The sequence below is a fragment of the Platichthys flesus genome, chromosome 2 (assembly GCF_949316205.1).
Source record: "Platichthys flesus chromosome 2, fPlaFle2.1, whole genome shotgun sequence".
NCBI classification, from domain to species: Eukaryota; Metazoa; Chordata; class Actinopteri; order Pleuronectiformes; family Pleuronectidae; genus Platichthys; species Platichthys flesus.
In genome coordinates, this window is record NC_084946.1 from 25987311 (window position 1) to 26005888 (window position 18578).

General features: G+C 43.8%; 1 protein-coding gene across 2 annotated transcripts in view; it reads left to right on the forward strand.

Moving 5' to 3' along the window:
• The window catches only part of stab1 (stabilin 1), a 46033-nt gene extending 30789 nt beyond the window's left edge, over positions 1–15244 (forward strand). Inside the window, exons 50-70 of one of the 2 annotated variants that reach the window (XM_062408587.1) lie at positions 37–96; positions 299–475; positions 642–734; positions 882–1028; positions 1525–1581; positions 1661–1820; positions 2378–2527; positions 4426–4530; positions 4829–4945; positions 6129–6261; positions 6356–6416; positions 6949–7093; positions 8009–8142; positions 8871–9036; positions 9403–9509; positions 9783–9902; positions 10306–10440; positions 11125–11229; positions 11917–12066; positions 12375–12479; positions 14839–15244. In XM_062408587.1, the coding sequence (XP_062264571.1) occupies positions 37–96; positions 299–475; positions 642–734; positions 882–1028; positions 1525–1581; positions 1661–1820; positions 2378–2527; positions 4426–4530; positions 4829–4945; positions 6129–6261; positions 6356–6416; positions 6949–7093; positions 8009–8142; positions 8871–9036; positions 9403–9509; positions 9783–9902; positions 10306–10440; positions 11125–11229; positions 11917–12066; positions 12375–12479; positions 14839–14919 (2508 nt within the window). In that variant the 3' untranslated portion in view covers positions 14920–15244. The remainder of the gene's footprint in view (positions 1–36; positions 97–298; positions 476–641; positions 735–881; positions 1029–1524; positions 1582–1660; positions 1821–2377; positions 2528–4425; positions 4531–4828; positions 4946–6128; positions 6262–6355; positions 6417–6948; positions 7094–8008; positions 8143–8870; positions 9037–9402; positions 9510–9782; positions 9903–10305; positions 10441–11124; positions 11230–11916; positions 12067–12374; positions 12480–14838) is intronic. The other variant, XM_062408595.1, reaches the window with a different exon arrangement.
• The last annotated feature ends 3334 nt before the right edge of the window (positions 15245–18578 follow it).

An 18578-nucleotide genomic window follows, 5' to 3' on the forward strand; every position in this document is an offset into this window, starting at 1 on the left:
GACCCCCCCCCCCCCCCCCACCCCCTCTCTGTTTAGATGAACTTCACCACAGCAGCTGCATTTTATGGCTACAGCCGCTTCTTCAAACTCGTGGAGGTAAATCCATAACAACAAAACACATTGTTCTTCTACAGCTGCATCTGCCATGCTGACAGTGTTAGGAGTTTGCAGTTGGGTGTTTTTTTCCATTCAGTTTAATATTAATATAGATACGATATCTTTACATGCAAATTGGGTCAAAAAAATGTACTGGGAAAAGTGAAAGTACTGCTAGCAATCTGTATCGTTAACACTGTAGGATGCAGGGCTACTCCCCGTGATCAAGATGGGTGTCCACCAGCCGTTCACCATGTTCTGGCCGACAGACGAGGCCCTCAACTCCCTGCCGGCCGAACAGCAGCGTCTGCTCTCCAGTCCCGACCACCGGGAACTCCTGGCTGCCACTGTGAAGGCTCACATCATACGTAACGTAAAGGTAGGAAATTGACACGGGTTAAATAAGATAAATTATTGTAACAATTAATTTGATAAAATAATATTGGATGTTGGACATACATGATTTCCTCTGTGTGTGTGTGTGTGTGTGTGTGTGTGTGTGTGTGTGTGTGTGCGTGTGTGTGTGGGCATGTACGTATGTGCAGTTGACCTCTACCCTTCAGCTAACTAAATATCGCAAGGAGTACCGCACCATGCACGGATCCACCCTCAAATTCAGCTGTGACAAGACCGAGGTGGTAAGACAATACACACTGTTTCAAACCAATACTGCAGCCAGCCACCAGGGGGCAATCACTATGATGATTACAATAAAATGTAATTACAAAAATTCATCTGCACTCTCCCTCTGGTTGTGTCTTAAAAATATGATTGTGTGTTTTCAGGGGACTATATTGATAAATGAAAATCAAGCCAAGTGGGTGGAGTCCCACCTGAACTTCATAGAGGGCGTGGCCTATGGCATTGACCATTTACTGGAGCCACCCGGCCTGGGAGCGCACTGCGACGACCTTGAAAACAGAACTTCTTACGTCAGTTATGTTTTTACTTTTACTTTTATGAGTGCGACTGCTTTGCTGTGCGCTCACATGCTCCTCGCGTGCAGACACGACGCAGTCATGTTGAATCCGCTGAACTCTTTGCTGCTTCTTTGCGTATTTCACAGCAACTGTTGTCAATGAATGTCAATGACTGCTATTAGTGACTGAGCTAATGAGCATGCTGTATAACAGAGCTTTATAACTTTAATAAATGATGTAAAATATAACTGGAGCTAGCATGTTAGCCGTTAGCTCAGCAGCAACAGTAGTTCACCCACTAATCCTCTCCCCATGTCACAGAACCAAATATCTCCCGATCATCTCGATTTGTGGTTTAAACATATCATTTTTACTGGAGTGACCAGGCTTTAATACTGCAGCTACCACAGCTGATGTTATTAGTTCCAGTGTTTCGAGTGTGAGTGCTGTCGTTTTTAAACGTCCTTCTGTTGGAATGTGGACTGAATCTGTCTTTTAAATGTCTCAGGGGAGGTGTGACATGTGCCTCTTCCCACCATCCTGCCCCATCGGTCACCAAGACACGGTACGACCAGCCTGCCTGCCCAAAAATCCGAAAAATAACATTAACTGTGGAGATAAATGTAATTCATGCTTTTTTCCAGGGAAAGGTGGAGCCTTGTCCGATTCGCAACAGGCTGAACTACAGACGTTTTGGTTATTACCCGTCGAATCCTTTCGCGCGAACGGGCTGTAAGAGAGTCTGTCTGTCTCCGGTCTGGGTCGCGAAGTGCTGCAAAAACCACTACGGCCGAGACTGTCAGGGTAAGGCAGCTAAGGGAGGAGGGGATGAGGGGAGGGATTGAGGAGGGAAGGTGGGAAGGGAGGGAGGGAGGACAGATGGAAGGAAATCGAGTGTCCTCTACACAGTTCATTCTTTACCGTTTGTGGGAAAAATGCAAAGATTGACCTCAGGGAGGCGCTAGTGATAATCTTTTCATCTTTAAAATCCATGTTAGAGCCTCTGGAGGGCAGCACCAGGACTCAGGGCATTTCTTGTTTTAATGTTTTTCGATGAATGGGGAAAACAAGTATACATCTGTTCTGTAATTCTAATTGCATCCTTGAAGACTTGAAGACCATCCTCAGTTTCTGTCGTGGTGTGCATCCCCTGTAAAAAAAAAGAGTTCATCCCCCCCGTAGGGCAGGATCAGGACCATTCATTGCATTCTGCTCATCGAGACAACTGATGATGCACCATCGACCACAGACCCTCCAGCTGCTGTCACTCAACCACAGATGTGGACACGCCTCTGCTGCCTCTTGATGGGCCCTCTGTCCAGAATGTGTTTTTGATTCTATTCTTTCCCTCTGTGTTCCAGTCTGTCCAGGTGGAATGGAGGCCCCTTGTGGAAAAGGCGGGGCCTGCGACGATGGTACGCGTGGTTCAGGAACCTGCAGGTGCTCCTCAGGCTTCAGTGGAAAAGCCTGTGAACGCTGCCGCAGCGGCTACTTCGGCCCCAACTGCACAGGTACAGTAGAGATAAACATGCAGGTGCAGGTGATCCTCTGAGGTTCTTCACCTACTAGATAAATGCTTGAAACAGTCAAAATCATCAACTTTGGCATCATATATCAGATTTTAAAAGCTTCCCAGTTAATGGTTAGATTTCACTTCAGTTGTAGATTACATTACATTGCCGCTTTTGTCTAAAGCGACTTACAATTAGTACACTCAACATCTACGAGGGGCCATTTTTACGGGTCAGTATCCTGCCAAGGACACCTCGGCATGCAGATGGGGAAGAGTGGGGATTGAACCGCCATCCTTCTTGTTGGAGAACGACCACTCTACCCCCTAAGCCACACCGCCCCCCCCCAGATTGATAAATATGAACATTAACACAACGACGCAAACACATCTCATAATCATTTTATATATATTCTTTGAGACCAATGCAAAAAAAACATTTAGGAAGAAGCTTCTTGGATTCAGGATTACTTCAAGTTAACAGTTAGAAACAGTTTGAAACTCCCGCTGTGCCGTTGTTAGAGGAGAACTCTCGGATATGTCCAGATTGGTATTTTCAATAATCTGATGATGTCCAGCGTCCGTGTGCAGTTCATATTCTCACTGGACAAAGAAAAGCAGTGAAGCTTCATTCTAGAGGCTGATGTCAGAGAACATTTAGAATCTGTGCGCAGATAAAAAAAAAAAAAAAAACTGAAATCATCAGACAATTATCAATGAACTGATCTTTGAAGCACTGATTTAATCCTGCACCCCACCCCCCCGACCACTGAACCCCATCAGTTCTCCAGCAGACAGTTGCCATAGCAACACTGCACACTCACCATCACACAGCTGGGTGTGTTTCCAGCTCCGGATGAATCCGCCAGCTGTCGTCACTCAGAGACGCCCAAACGTGAATCAGCTGCTGATCCTCCTCTGTGTGTTCGCTGGAAACAAGGAAAGGTTTTCTGATCCAGAGTCAGAAACTTACTGATATTCAGGATAAAAGTGTTTTCTGTTTTTTACAAAGTCTTTAGCTTCAGCTTGTGGATGACACAACATAATGTAAAGCTCTGATTGGCTCCTACCTGGACAAAGGTAGAGGACTTCCTGTCTTCTGGTTTTTGAGCCTTTTGCCTTTGAACTCCTTCAAGACAACACGTGTTACAGTTGTGAGAGACTTTCATTTGTTTGACAAACAATTAAATCACCTCTTGTCACCTCTACACATTTAAAACTCTGCTGTACAAATTGAGATAAAATGCACAATAGTGGAGATGAGACACTCATCAAGACAAGATTTAAATCCAATGACAAACAATAAAAGTTATTAGTAGCACCTAAAGGCCATTGAAAACATGTGAATGGGTTTTGTTTTTAAACCTTCCGCTCCCCCCGAGCCTCGAGTCCCAGTCATAACCAGCTAGTTTGGGGTCTAAGAGTTTAGAATCAAATTATGCCTTAAAGAATTAGTAATAGAGCCCTGGAGACTGTGCTCTATTTGACAGTGTAGCTGATCTTGCTGTGATCCAAACCAACCAGTCACAGTACACTGGGAATGAGGCAGAATGTTCGAGTAGATTTTTTAAAGACTTCTCCTGAATAAAGTTTAGGTAACGCCCTCAAGTATCAGCTCGATGGCCAATTATTTAAGTTTTTTTCCTGCATTTTCAAAGCTTAAGAGCGAAATTGACTCTGACATATCATATCAGTAGGGTTCTCGAGACATTCGTTGCACACTGTGACGTGGCATCACTTTCATATTGATGATTAAACCCCCAAAAATCCATTTTCTTCTTAGCCTTGGTGTGTCAAACAAAAGGAAATGAACCAGACTGTTGCTGCAGGAGCTCTGCGTGTCAGGAATAACTCCTCTGCAGGTGGAGTCATGGTTTCTCTCCCTCTTTTCTCTCCCAGCCTGTCTCTGTGGACCGCAGGGAAGGTGTGATCAGGGCATGGAAGGTTCAGGACAGTGCACCTGCCAAGCGGGCTGGAAGGGCGAGACCTGTCGGATTGACATTGGTGAGTTTCCCTCTGGATACGATCTACAAGAATCCAGGATGACTAACGAGGAAAAGTCTGGTTTTATCTTGATTTTTGTTATTGTAAACTAATTTTGTGAAAAGACCAAAACTAAGAATGAGTGCGTTATTTGTTCCATAATGTGTGTGTGTCCTTAAAATAAAAAATATCCCTAAAATTGCCCTGGAGGATTGCACAGCCTTGCTCATGATCTCCTGGACTGTATTTTCTGTTCAGAGCCTTGTGTACCTTCTCACATCCTTTCCACCATTGATGAATCATCTGTGTGTCTCGACAGGCTCGATCCCAGAGGAGTGCCGCGAGTGTCATGCCCAGGCTGACTGTTTTCCAGGTTCTGGGTGTTTGTGTAAACCTGGGTTTCAGGGAAATGGTACCTTCTGCAGTCCACACCCACGTGAGTGTCCTGCAGCTCAGGAGGTTTAACCAGCCCGAGATAATGAATCTCTGCAGACTGTTGTCCACATGATGATAGTGACTCTGAATGACAGTACTGCTGAACGCCACTGCTCACGCCAAAGTTTAGATTTATAAAAATGAACTTGACGGGAAAATGTGCTTATTTCTAAGCAAACTCTGACGCATGCGTACGGACGTTTGGAGACGGGAAAGTGTCGATGCAGACATGAGGTGGTGAACTGAAGCCACTTCATCATTTACATTAAAACCAACCGCTCAGTTTTGCTCGTGCGACATATCTGTTCCACACAAGCCTTTTTATAAAACGTTCAGATTCGATTTAACAGCGGAGTTACGGAGCCGAGTCATTAATAGTTTTTAATAATATCTTATAACACTGTGCGTTTATCATCAAATCACTGCAGTGAATGTGACTGAGCCATCAGAGCGACCCAGCGCACAGGAGATCACTTATAAGAAATTAATTTTCCAAATAATGTCCCAGTGGAGGTAAGGATCCACTGATGTGAGGGAATCGGTCCGATGCTCTAAACAAATAAATACTGTGACAGAGGTGCGGGGTTCTGCTTGATGTGTGAATGCGAATGGAAGGACGAGGAGGGAGCGAGGGTTCAGCGGTTTCTGATCTCACACAGTGTGTTACCCACAGCAGCGGCAGAGTATCAGTGTTGTTCAATGTTCTTTATTAGTGAGATAAATGATTAAGACCAATCAGTGTGATGAGAACGACCTCAAATGAGAGAAACCGTCTTGAAAAATGTATTTGACGACTACTTTGAGTTTTTTATATCGGCTCATGTCCCATCCACCAACATAGAGGAGGCAGTGTTTATGACCTATACCGCAGCCAGCCACCAGGGGACAATTACTTATCTAAGTCCAATGTGGGACTTCTAAACAGAACCCTCTGTAAGATGAGAGGCGCAACAGAACAAGTTGATCTCTTTGAGAATCACATTTCACATTGTGACATCATCATTTTTTCTAGACATTATTATAAAAACATTGAGCGTAGCCTCTTCAAAGAAAGGTTTGTTAGAAATTGCAGTTCTCTGAGGTGCAGATGCTGCTCAGAGAACTGCGTAACGATGAGGTGTAAATCTGAACGTGGCACGTTTACAGTCCTCGGCGTGAGATTAGTTTGATTTAACGCTCTGCAGCTCCAGACCTCTGCTCCCAGTACAACGGCGGCTGTCACCAGAGCGCCGACTGCAACCAGACGGGACTGGTCATCAACTGCACCTGTCAGAGCGACTACCGAGGTGACGGCTACTCCTGCGAGCCCATCAACAGGTCGGTGGAGCGGCGTTCACACACGGTTTCATATCAACGTGTTGTCAGATGGAGATGTGACGTCCAGCTGCTGGATTCTCTCTCTCTCTTCCAGGTGTGTGGAGGAGACGAACGGCGGCTGCAGCGACTTCGCCTCCTGCAAGTTCACTGGTCCGGTGGGTAAAACCCGTCCACTGGTCCCTGTCTGTACAAGTCATCTGATAATAGAAATCAAACGTTGTATACATTACCTACCTCTATTGAGATTACAAATGTAGAGGTTTAATATTAACAGAGATTGTGTATTTATATTATTTGCCAAATATGTACATTAATCTCTTTTCCCTTCCTGTAAAACACTTTTGATGACTCCTCCTGGACTCAGGGGCTTTTCTGCGAACAGCTCGCTTCAGATCTCGGCTCAAACATTTATGGCCTCACTCCAAAACACATTTGATCGTGTTTCATCCTTGTCCAATAAATCGGTTAAATCCACAACAGACTGAAAACAGACTTTCCTGAAGCCTTGTCAGGTCGAGCTGCTAGCTGCTTACAAACACACACGTGAAACACAATCTGTCTTATTGGCTGCTCAATGCAATCAGTTCAAACTCCCTCAAAGTGTCAGGACGACAGGTTCACTGACCGACTGCCTCCGAACACAGACTTCCTGTTTGAACCTGGTCGCTCTGTGATTGGTTCTTGCAGAACGAGCGGGCTTGCGAGTGCCTGTCGGGCTACGTGGGGAATGGAGTCCAGTGTCTGGAGAAGCTGGCGCCCCCTGTTGACCGCTGCCTGGAACGTAACGGAGACTGCCACCCAGTGGCCTCCTGCAAGGACCTGCATTATCATGGTAACACAACTACACTGATCTTCATCACGACAGCAACACATCATGGATCTATTACCTTGTTGACACTTGAGAAGTGCCTTGAACTCAGTTACTTGGTAACACACCCTACAGATGTTTATTAGAATAGTAACACATCTGCGATGACGACCATGGGAAACAAATACACAAGTCTCTTTTACACTGGTAACACATCCACAGGATTAACTATCATCAGAGATGCAATAAAATGGTAACACAATGCTAGTAACGTTTTTTACCATGGTAACATACTTGCACTGCCTGTTATTAAAACAGTAACTCATCCATAATATCCTGTTACCATGGTAACACCTAACAATAAATCCTCCCTGTAACACCAGATATTCTTATCACCATGGCAACACAAAATCCACCCTGTAACACCAGTTAATTTGTGTTACCGTGCCGACCCCAGTTGCTACCAGTGTGATCACGAGTCGTGTTGTATTTTCGGAGCGGCGGCCATTTTGTCTCCACTGTCCTACTCAATGCAGTTGCCGTGGTAACCGTAGCTTCGACAGTAGCTGACCTTTACAGTGTTCATGTTACCATGGGGATGTTATGGGAGACCTGGTTCAGTGGTACTGGGTTCGAATAGAGACGTTTCCCAGTGACCCACAAGCCCCCAGTGGGAGTGCAACGGGCGACGCCCACAACTCGTTAAGACCCTGAGCTCATTAAGGCTCGTTGAGCGCTGGATGTTTTAATTATGTCAATTCCCAGAGATGACTGGTGCTCAGTGTCATCAGCCTGTAGTGTCTGATACTTAGGACAATGTCTCATATCACAATATTGTGAGTTTTGTTTTCACTTCAACATTGAGTTGTTTCACTGACCACTACAGAAGGACAGTAATCAAACGGAATAGTCAAGGTAACATTGGTTATTGTGGTTCAGCCAACACAGCCGGAGTGTACCACCTGCGCTCTCCAGAGGGGAAGTACAAGATGAACTACAGTGAGGCCGCCGCCGCCTGCCGGGCCGATGGCGCCGCTCTGGCCAACTTCACACAGCTGGGAGACGCACAGCAGGTAAACCACCTCCAGGGGGAGCCTCAATAGAGACAACCAACTGTTCAGTTCACCTCACACACACACACACACACACACACACAGTGTATTTGTTAGAAAAGACATTGAGCAGACTTACTTACTTTCTTACTCGGGCTCATTAGGAACCTCCCCCCCAAAAAATCCTAAACATTCAAGCACAACTAGGGATTAATTCTGAGACGTGAGAGAAACTGAGTCGAATACACACATCTGTCGGGACCCGTGAACGATCACACAAAGAAGAACCAGGGTTGATGAGGTGCAGGTGTGAAGGCTGGTCAGCAATCAAGGAGCCAGGAAACACACACACACAAAACCACACACAAACACACACACACAGGGGAGCATCTGAGACACAGGAGTAAGAGAAAACTGAAGATGCAGCCCAGACTGTGATTAAAGAGTAAATTAGGAGATTGCAGATCCATTTTTGAAAATACTGATGAACACACTGAACACTTCAATCAATCTGTTAATTCATTAATATCGATCTCATCATCTCACTCCTGAATCTATGAGGCCAGATTGATTTATTAGCACCTGACGGATGTCTCGTACAGCTTCAGGGTGATTTGTGCTTTTGTAAACAACGTGCTCCAGTTAATTGTGAACACTCATGTATCTGCTGCTCTGACCGCAGCAGTGCATTCTGGAACACGTGATCAGTCATCCATCTTGCTGCTGTCCTTCTTCTCTGGTCCTGACAGCTGGGGATGCATCTGTGCGTGGCCGGCTGGATTGAGGGGGGGAGAGTGGGCTACCCCACCCGCTTCCCTTCCGTCAAATGTGGAGACAACCACGTGGGCCTGGTTATGTACAAGGAACCCGTGGACCAGAGCAGCAAGTACGACACCTACTGCTACAGGCTCAGAGGTACTGCGGCAGCACAGCTCAGATCCCAGTCGACAATCCAGAGCTGGTACTGGTCTGAAAACGATTCACTGACAAATGACGTCATGATGAATCACAAAGAGTTCACTGCGTAGTTCAAAAAGCATTTTGAGGTATCTTCATGCTAAAGGACTATAGATACAATATTTTATGATCATAAAGAAGAATGACATCATCATGACATCACTTTAAGTCAGGAAATGATTTATATTAACTCTATTCTCTGGCTACCAATCAGATTAAAGACATGATCATATGGTATAAATGATGTCATTAGTACACCAGAGTCTAAGTCAACCTTTTCATATCTGTGTGTGTGTGTGTGTGTGTGTGTGTGTCTGTGTGAAGATGTTTCGTGTACGTGTCCCACTGGTTACGTCGGAGACGGAGACTTCTGTAACGGCGTCCTGACCAACGTTCTGGCAACATATAGCAGCTTCTCCATCTTCTACAAGGTAAAAGTGACGCTTGGACAGCTTCCCCAAGAAGGTTTTGTTATAATACATGGATCTGAATGATGTCTATGAGTGTGTGCAATTTGGTGCAGTTCCCATTAAAAATCTGGACCTAGTGATTTTAAATGTGATTTTATCAGGGGACTACTGGGCGGAGTTAAGTGCTCTTCTAGTTTATTTATGCTTTTGCTTTTGAGGTAACTATGGAAGAATCTTTACAAAATATGTTATGTTTCTCTCTCTCTCTCTCTCTCTCTCTCTCTCTCTCTCTAGTTACTATTGGATTATAGCGAGTCGACCTCAGACGGCAAACAGCTCGTTGAATTCCTCTCTCACAGGAAGTCAGAGGTCACACTGTTTGTTCCTTATAATGACGGCTTCAGCCCAAACCAGGTGATTTACAAAATCAATCATTGCTTATAAATGACTTATTTCAATAAAATCACATATTTTTTACATTACTGCTTATTACTATAAGTGTTACTAACATCTATTAATCTGACTAAGACGAAACAATACCTACAAGATATTTTACATTTAATCAATACATGTCAAGTTCTTTGAGGTTGAAATGATCAGATATTAATACATTTTGTGAATTAGACATATTTGTAGATACTGTAACTAGTATTTTAGTATTTACCTTTTGACCATTATGCTGTGCTTCCATTTTGAAGAAATAGTCGGCTCCACACTCTTTATAACCTTCAGAACTGAACTTGAGTCAGAATACACAGGTTCACACTTAGCAGCTGGTGACTTCTGTTCTGTTTCTATTCTGTGTTTGTGTCCTCAGACTCTGTCTGGTAGAGATCTGGAGTATCACATCTCAACCAATCACAGCAGACGACTATTCAAAGATCTGAGGCCGGAGGAAGTCATCACATCGAGGCTCGGGTTCAACCTGACCGTTAGCCACGGCAACAACGAGGTCAGAGACACGTGCACACACAAAACTTTAAGCTGTAATACGTAGCTTATTTAATCATTGATTATCAGCCTCTAATAACACTTTGTGTTGCCAGGTTGTGTGAAATCCTTCTCCAGCGTGACACTTTATCAGGGAGACTCTTCCTAAATGACTTTGAATAAGCACAAGCTGTTTTAGGAGAAGATATATTTTAAATATTCAACCTCAAAGTTAAAGAATTAACATTCATGTTGCACAAGCTCTTGAAATGAATAAGCAGCTGCGCTAGTCGTCTTTTCCCGAGGGTTAGGGATTTGTCCCGAGGGACAAGACAACAACAATCCCTCCTCTGGCTGTTGATGAGTTTAAAAATCAATAGTGGCAGATGTTCCAGATGTTCTGCAGCACATTTAAAAAAGGTAATAAGACAAAAGTGTCACACTGGAGAAGGATATTCCACAATCTGGCAACCGACACGTTGTCCTTATTAATGGAAACTGAACTGAACCATCAAACATGTCGTGCTCTACAGGATAAGTTCTGAATGTCCTGAAGTGTTTTCCTATATTTTCATTCATGACTGGTTTCTAAAGGATGTGTTGTAGTTGTTAACAGGTGCATTAAATTGTTATGCAGCTTACAAAATGCTAAATGAAAGTTTCCCCATGTTATTAATATTGATTTTTTGCTGTTGTTTCCCCTCAGACCTCGAAACTGGTGAACAAGCGGCTTCTGTTGGACTGGGACATTCCTGCTGTGAACGGGATCATTCACATCATCGAGGCTCCACTCTCTGCCCCCCCGCCCGCGGTGAGTGAAGATGGTTTAACCCGGAGCTGTTGACAAGAGACCGCATTCACACGACGGCCATTTTCCTCTGATGCTCAGGGTGTGAAGCTTAAATGCTGCTATGGACAGAATACTGTTTGTACTGCTGTGATCCCGGTGTTTAATTCATATAAACATAGAGAATGTCACATTCTCCTAACTGATCAGCAACTGAAAGATATTAAGAATCTGGAGGGACGTGAGGCCATGTGACAAGGTTATTAGCTCCCAGTAGACAACAAACTGTAGGTTCTAACAAATGCATCTTTCTTTAAAACCACATCCTGAGTGTCAGAGCCGAGTCGCTGTGGAGGATTAACCAGGAACAGGCCTTGGGGCTCCTCCTCTGAGTGTTATCACATTATTATCACACATCTACACAAGCCACCAAGGCTACCCCCTTCCCCACCAACACTTCACTGCAGTCTGAACTCACATTGTTCAGTCAGGAAACGGTTGAACACTCCACTATCACAAAGATCCGTACACGAAAGACTGAACACAAGCTGCGTGATGCTTCTCCACTTCCTCCCATGTTCTAGAAACAAAGCTGAAAAGATCCGGATGTGAGAAGAAGGAGTCTGTATTTATTTACAATCAATACGACATGAGATGTCCTCACATGTGTATTAATTGTCATCACCTGTTTGTTGTAACCGCCACCTCCAGATCTACTATGACGCCTCCAAAGGCCACGGCCACTCCAGCGGCACAGTGGCAGCCATCTTGGTTTCGTTGTTATTGGCGTGTGTGTTGGCTGCGCTCGGTTACTACGTCTTCAAACACAAGACCGATGCCTTCCGCTTCCAATACTTCAGGGTGAGTTTCTCCCAGTATGTCCTCATGGTGACCAGAAGGTAGAAATGGGAACGTAAAGTCTTTTCTTAGGCATTTAAATGAGTACATGGACTACGTAGTTAGCATGACGTAGCCATACATGTAGTTTGTGTTAACTCAACAATGTGTTGAAGGATTTCCACAAAACTCGTTGTTTTATCGTTGTTGAACAGAGTTTAAAGCTGGAAGTGTTGATATGTGTGATATTTGGACAGATTTCAGGTTAATCTGTGTTTCTGTGGTTGTGTGTCGTCCTGTGAACATCTGACTGTTTGTGTCCTCTGTGACAGGACGAGGACGAGGACGCTGCAGCAGGCGGCAGTAACAAACCAGCGCTGGTCTCGATCCCCAACCCTCTGTACAGCGGCTCCAGGGCCTTCACCGAGCCGTTTGGGGTGAGTGGGCCGATCTGAACGTTCACCTGAATCACTGCTTTTATAAGCAGCTTTTTAAACCACAATCAATCAATCAAATTTTATTTGTAAAGCCCATATTCACAAATCACAATTCATCTCATAGGGCTTTAACAGGGTGACATCCTCTGTCCTTAACCCTTAGCAAGAGTAAGGAAAACTACTAAAAACCCTTTTAACAGGGTAAAAATACGTAGAAACCTCAGAGAGAGCCACATGTGAGGTATCCCTCTCCCAGGAAGGACAGAAGTGCAATAGATGACTGGTGTAGGAAAACATCTTCAAGATTAAAGTTTTTAGCAGCATTGATGAGGGTAGACATTTTGAAGGATAACTTCAATACCTCTCTGCCTTTTAGAACTAAACGCTTCCTATTTTGGAAAATAGAACAAGTTACGTTCTGCCGCACTAATTAGCTCTAACTATAAGCTTTATCAAAAAGGAAGGTTTTGAGCCTACTCTTAAACAAACAGATGGTGTCTGCCTGCCAAACTGAAAGTGGTAGATTATTCCACAGCCGTGGGGCTTGATGGCTAAAAGCTCTGGCTCCTACTCTACTTTTAGAGAATTTAGGGACGACAGCCTGAATTCTGGGAGCGGAGGGATCTAGTGGGTTTATAAGGTACTAACAGCTCTTTAAGGTAAAAAGGCTCTATATTATTAAGGGCCTTGAAGGTGAGGAGGAGAATTTTAAATTCTATTCTAGATTTAACTGGAAGCCAGTGTAGCGATGCTAATACTGGAGAAATGTGCTCTCTTCTCTTTGTTCTCGTCAGGACACGTGCTGCGGCATTTTGGACAAGCTGTAGAGTCTTTAACGACTTACTGCTGGAGCCTGATAATAATGAATTACAATAGTCCAGTCTTGATGTAACAAAGGCGTGGACTAGTTTTTCTGCATCTATTTGAGAAAGGACATGTCTGCTTTTTGAGATATTACGCAAGTGGAAAAAGGCGGTCCTAGAAATTTGTTTTAAGTGTGAATTAAAGGACAAATCAGGATCGAAGATCACTCCCAAGTTCCTGACGGTTTCATTAGAAGCAAGGGCCATGTCGTCTAGCGCAGCTATATCTTTAGATAATGTATCTCTAAGGTGTTTGGAGCCAAGTATTATAACCTCTGTTTTATCTGAGTTTAATAAGAGAAAATTGCGGGTCATCCAGGTTTTTATGTCCTTGAGACATGCTTGAAGTTTAGTTAATTGATTATTTTGTTCATTATTACATGTGATTTGGCTGACGCGTTTGTCCAAAGCGACTTACATTTTTAGTACAATCAACATTTATGAGGGGCCATTTAGGGGTTCAGTATCTTGCCAAGGACACTTAGGGAAAGAGGCAGATGGGAAAGAGTGGGATTCGAACCGGCAACCTTCTTGTTGCAGAACACCCGCTCTATCACCTAGGCCCGATCTCCCTGTTCAGGTTTTATTGACGGGTGTATAACTGGGTGTCACCTGCATAGCAGTGGACATTTACAGAGTGTGACCACAACACATTTCTATGTTTTCCCTCCTTATTGCTGGATTCCATCAGACTCTTGTGGAGCTGGAAAATAATCAGAGTGAGAGTGTGTTTCATCTGTTGTACAAATTGTGGTTTTCTTTGCCCTAGAATGGCCCTTTATATTTAAGTACTTTTAATTTAAATACTTTATATTTACATCGGGGGGCGGGTCCTCTCTATGGAGGCAGCCATGTTTTTTTTACTGTAGCCCAAACTGGACAAACTAAACCTTTTGAGTTTTTATGACAAATGAAGGCTTCTCCTTTATGTTTGGAAGGGGAGGGTGAGGGTGTTCAGCTGCAACGTGCAACTTCACCACTAGATGTCACTAAATTCTACACACTTGAACCTTTAAAGGTGATGATGCACAAAAAGATCTTTAAAAAAACGACACACATTAAATAAACGAAAAATGGTTAGGGTTACAGCTTTTTCCCAACTTTGCATGTGGCTTTGGTCTACAGTTGAACAAATTTTAATAGAAATTTGTCTATGACATACACACACATACACACAATTAAAAATGCCCCCATGAATTAATCTGTTTTATTAGCCAATCCCAGTCAACTTACCCATTTCTTCAAAGCATTTGCTGCGTCACCAGCTGAGTAACTGGTTACTACTTAATGTAGGTAGGTTTTAAACGTCAGAAGGGATTCCTCACGCGCTGGTTTTGAAGGTAAAAACCAGTTGAACAGGTGAAACCCAGCTGCTGTTTGTGTTTATTTATGACTTCAGACAGTTCTCACGACTCTTTACTTGAGGAACAGTTGAAAGTTATTTGTGAACAGTCCTCTACACTAAACAGTAATTATTAGTGTCCGTTTCCTGGTAGGATCATTTTCTCTCCTTCCTGCAGGAAACCGGTCCGGGAGAGGAACCAGCAGAACCTCCAAAGATTCTGGACCTGGACTAGCGAAACCAGTTAAAACTGAACCACTGGAGCTGTGTACAAACCACAATCACCTACTGACTGCATAGTGGATCAGCTTTGGACAGTTCACATCCACATCCAACTAAGAATGAAAGTTGTCAGTTTTCTGAAACGAAAAAGTATTTTTATATTTTAAATGATTGTGTTTCTGTGACTCGTTCAGCTCCTTGTTGTTGCTTTTTTTTTTTATTCTTCTGACATGTGTGAGTGTGCGTGTCATGCTGATGTGTGTCTACTGGATATTGGAATAGTAAAAGATATGTAAGGAGTTTTTTGATCACTAGAATAAAACTGTAAAACAAATTTCCATCGATCTTATAACTTATTTTCTTTATTATTAACACCATGGAGTCAGTTCAACGTTCAGGCTCATTCTCCCTCTGATTGGTTCTCCACCGACTCCTGAGAAGAATATCCGGCTCCTCAGTTTCTGAGTCTCCACTTTGTTCACCAGCAAGTCTGTAAAGCTGCTTCCTCACATGAACTGAAGTCCGGACATTTTCCGTTTTACGACGCAGACGTCACAGTCAGTTGCTGCAGATCTTTTCCACTAATTGGACTGTGGGTGAGGACCTGTGAGAACACAGCAGGAAAATGTCTGGAAATTCAACAATGAGTAAGTGGGTGTGTCGATGTGCTGTGGAAAAAACACTTTGCATTCCTCAGTGGATTTACATCATGACATCTCTCTGCTCAGTCGCCACCTCTCACCTTGACGCTCTGGACATCTTTCCCTTTGTGAACGTGTCTTTATTTCATGGTCATCCTTCCAGCTGTCAATATTCAGTCTGGACGATGAAAGTCAAGCTACGTATTTGTCTAATAATCACAAATGAATTGAAATTGGAATCGTTGTTGGGCTTTGTTGAAGTTAATCATTAATCTGTTTTTAAAGCCAAAACCTCCACATCATCTAACCCTGCATCTGTTTTAATAAAAAATGAAATAACTATCCTTTCTTGGATTTCCTTCATTTCATAGCTAACAAATACTTTTATCGGATTTTTTAGTTTTCACGCAAACCACCAAACTCCGGGTTAGTGTCCAATGTGTCCGTGCGGCGTCTACGTCTGAAACATAGAAACGTTCAAACACAGGAAACGTGTTGTGCTGCCCCAGGCAGTGTGGAAGCAGCCATTTTGTTTAGGATGGAACCTGCTTCCTCTCCTCGGCTGCTCTGATCTCACAGGATGACACGTTTGTTCTGCTGCGTTGAACTCTGGCTCCCACCGACGAACCCGAATGCTCCGTCATCATGTGCCTTCGCTTTAAATAGCCCGACTTCTCTGCTGCTGACATTCAAGACACCAAAAACACAGGCCTGACCTCCTGCCTCTGCCTCCATGTGAGCAGATCAACGCTAACTGGGAAACACGGAGCAGTGGGATTCCACATATGAGCCACATCAAGAGCATCTGTGATGAGGCAACCTTTTCAAAATGGAGAACGAGCAGTTGTGGAGGTTCCGGCTGCTTCTCCACATGCCGAGCTCCCTCCCTTCCCCCCCACCAACACACAAGGAGCTGAGCTGCTGCGCTGGCGGCAGAGCAGACTGGAAAAGGTTTCGCCTGAGAATCAACGGGGGGGTGGTTGAGGGGGGCCTGACCTCCACTGCTGCCGGCTGCCATCTTCACAGACCTCATTAAAAACAGGGACGCTGGCTCATGTCTGACCTTGTGACTCACAAACTGATCCGATCTGAGACAAAGAGCTGGAGAAGGAACCGAGATGCTCATCTCAGGCAGTCGCTCTGGCTCTCGTGTCTCATGAGCCCGAGGCCTGCAGCCATGTTGGTGATTAACACGTCATTTACATACTGCGCTCTGACTGGGTAGAGATGTTCTCACCTCTCAATGCTGCCACTGGACGACGTGGTTTTCATCTTGAGTTCTTTTAGTGAGTCGTTGAGGGATGGATGTAAGGATGGATGTAAGGATGGATGGATGGATTTATGGATTGTCTTTTTCTTATTCAAGCACTAGCGGCCTGCTCAAGTTCTACTGTAGAAAATGAAGTAACCATGGACTTCTCTTCATACTTTGAAGCTGCTTTGCGCAATTGACTCGTTTTAGTTGAAGTTGAGTTCAGAACAAGTAAATGTTGAAGGTTGTTGACCTTGCACATGTGAGGGTGAAGCAGAATTCAGATGTTATGCTATGGTTATATGGTTATTCTGCGCTTTGTCGTGATGACAACTCAAAGCACTTTACTGTGCCAGTTATTGGCAGATGGGGAAGACTGGGATCCAGATCAAATTCTATGGGCATCCAGCAGAGTTCATGTCTGAGAACGACTTTAGGGATTTTATTGGTTCGAAGCCCTATGGCTAGTTATGGTCCACGTACTGATTGCCATGTGTTGAGTCTGTTGTTGCCAGCGTCCTTTTTTATGCTGGATGTGCTGGGGAGGCAGTATAAAGAAGAGGGATGCAGGGCGACTGGATAGGCTGATGAGGAAGGCGGGAGCTGTCGTTGGCTCTGAACTGGACTGCCTCACAACTGTGGCAGAGAGCAGGACCCTGAGTAGGTTGCGGTCCATCTTGGACAATGAGCACAACCCACTTCACAAAACTCTCATAAGTCAGAGGAGCGGGGGGAGAGCTCTTCCCGCCATGAGTCAACCATATTCGTGGCACCTATTGCACTTTTGTCCGTCCTGGGAGAGGGATCCCTCACATGTGGCTCTCTCTGAGGTTTCTATGTATTTTTACCCTGTTAAAGTTTTTTTTTGTAGTTTTTCCTTACTCTTGTTGAGGGTTAAGGACAGAGGGTGTCACGCCCTGTTATAGCCCATGAGAAGAATTGTAACTTGTATATATGGGCTATACAGGTAACATTTTATTGATTGATATTCCTATATATTTATATATATATATATATTTCTGCTGTTTTTATAAATATAGTTATATTTTGTTGTACTATCCACTCCAGCACAAAATCACTTTAATACTGGACACTGACACAATCACATCATTGCATTCCATACCTGTATCTGTATATATGCTCTCCGTATGTGATATATGTGATGTATGTGATTTATGTATACATGTCAGTGATGTGTTAAGTGTACAAACTACTGGATGATCTGAATTTCCCTCTGGATTAATAAAGTATCCATCTATCTATCTATATCTAGGATGAAGGCCACCATGAACCCCAGTGAGTTTGACTCATCTCTTCCCTTCCCTTGTGAGATGTTTCTGATGAATTAAAAGAATAAACAAGCAGATTGTTTTGCTTCAACAAGAGATTTGATTGTCAACCAATTTACTATTTATCCCATTCAGGACTTGCTGGGACGTCGTTATAATTACAATAAGTTAATTTTGTTACCAGCAAAACCTTAGTTCAATATATGAACGAATGAACATTTGTACCAAATGTGAAAGGATTCCCTCGAGGTCTTTCTGAGAAATTGAACTTTTATCATTGAAATACTATCAGTTTAACCTTGTGTCCAACTGAATGAGGTGCTCTTTAGATATTGGAAGGACGACCCAATGACAAAAGGCCTTGGTCATAATAAAAACTGGAACATTCTAAGCATGAAACTGTTATAGTCTGCATTAGTTGAAGCTGCATGTAGCTAAAGATCTGAAACCTAAGAAGTTCTTGAACCTGAAAGCTGACGACTCTTATCAT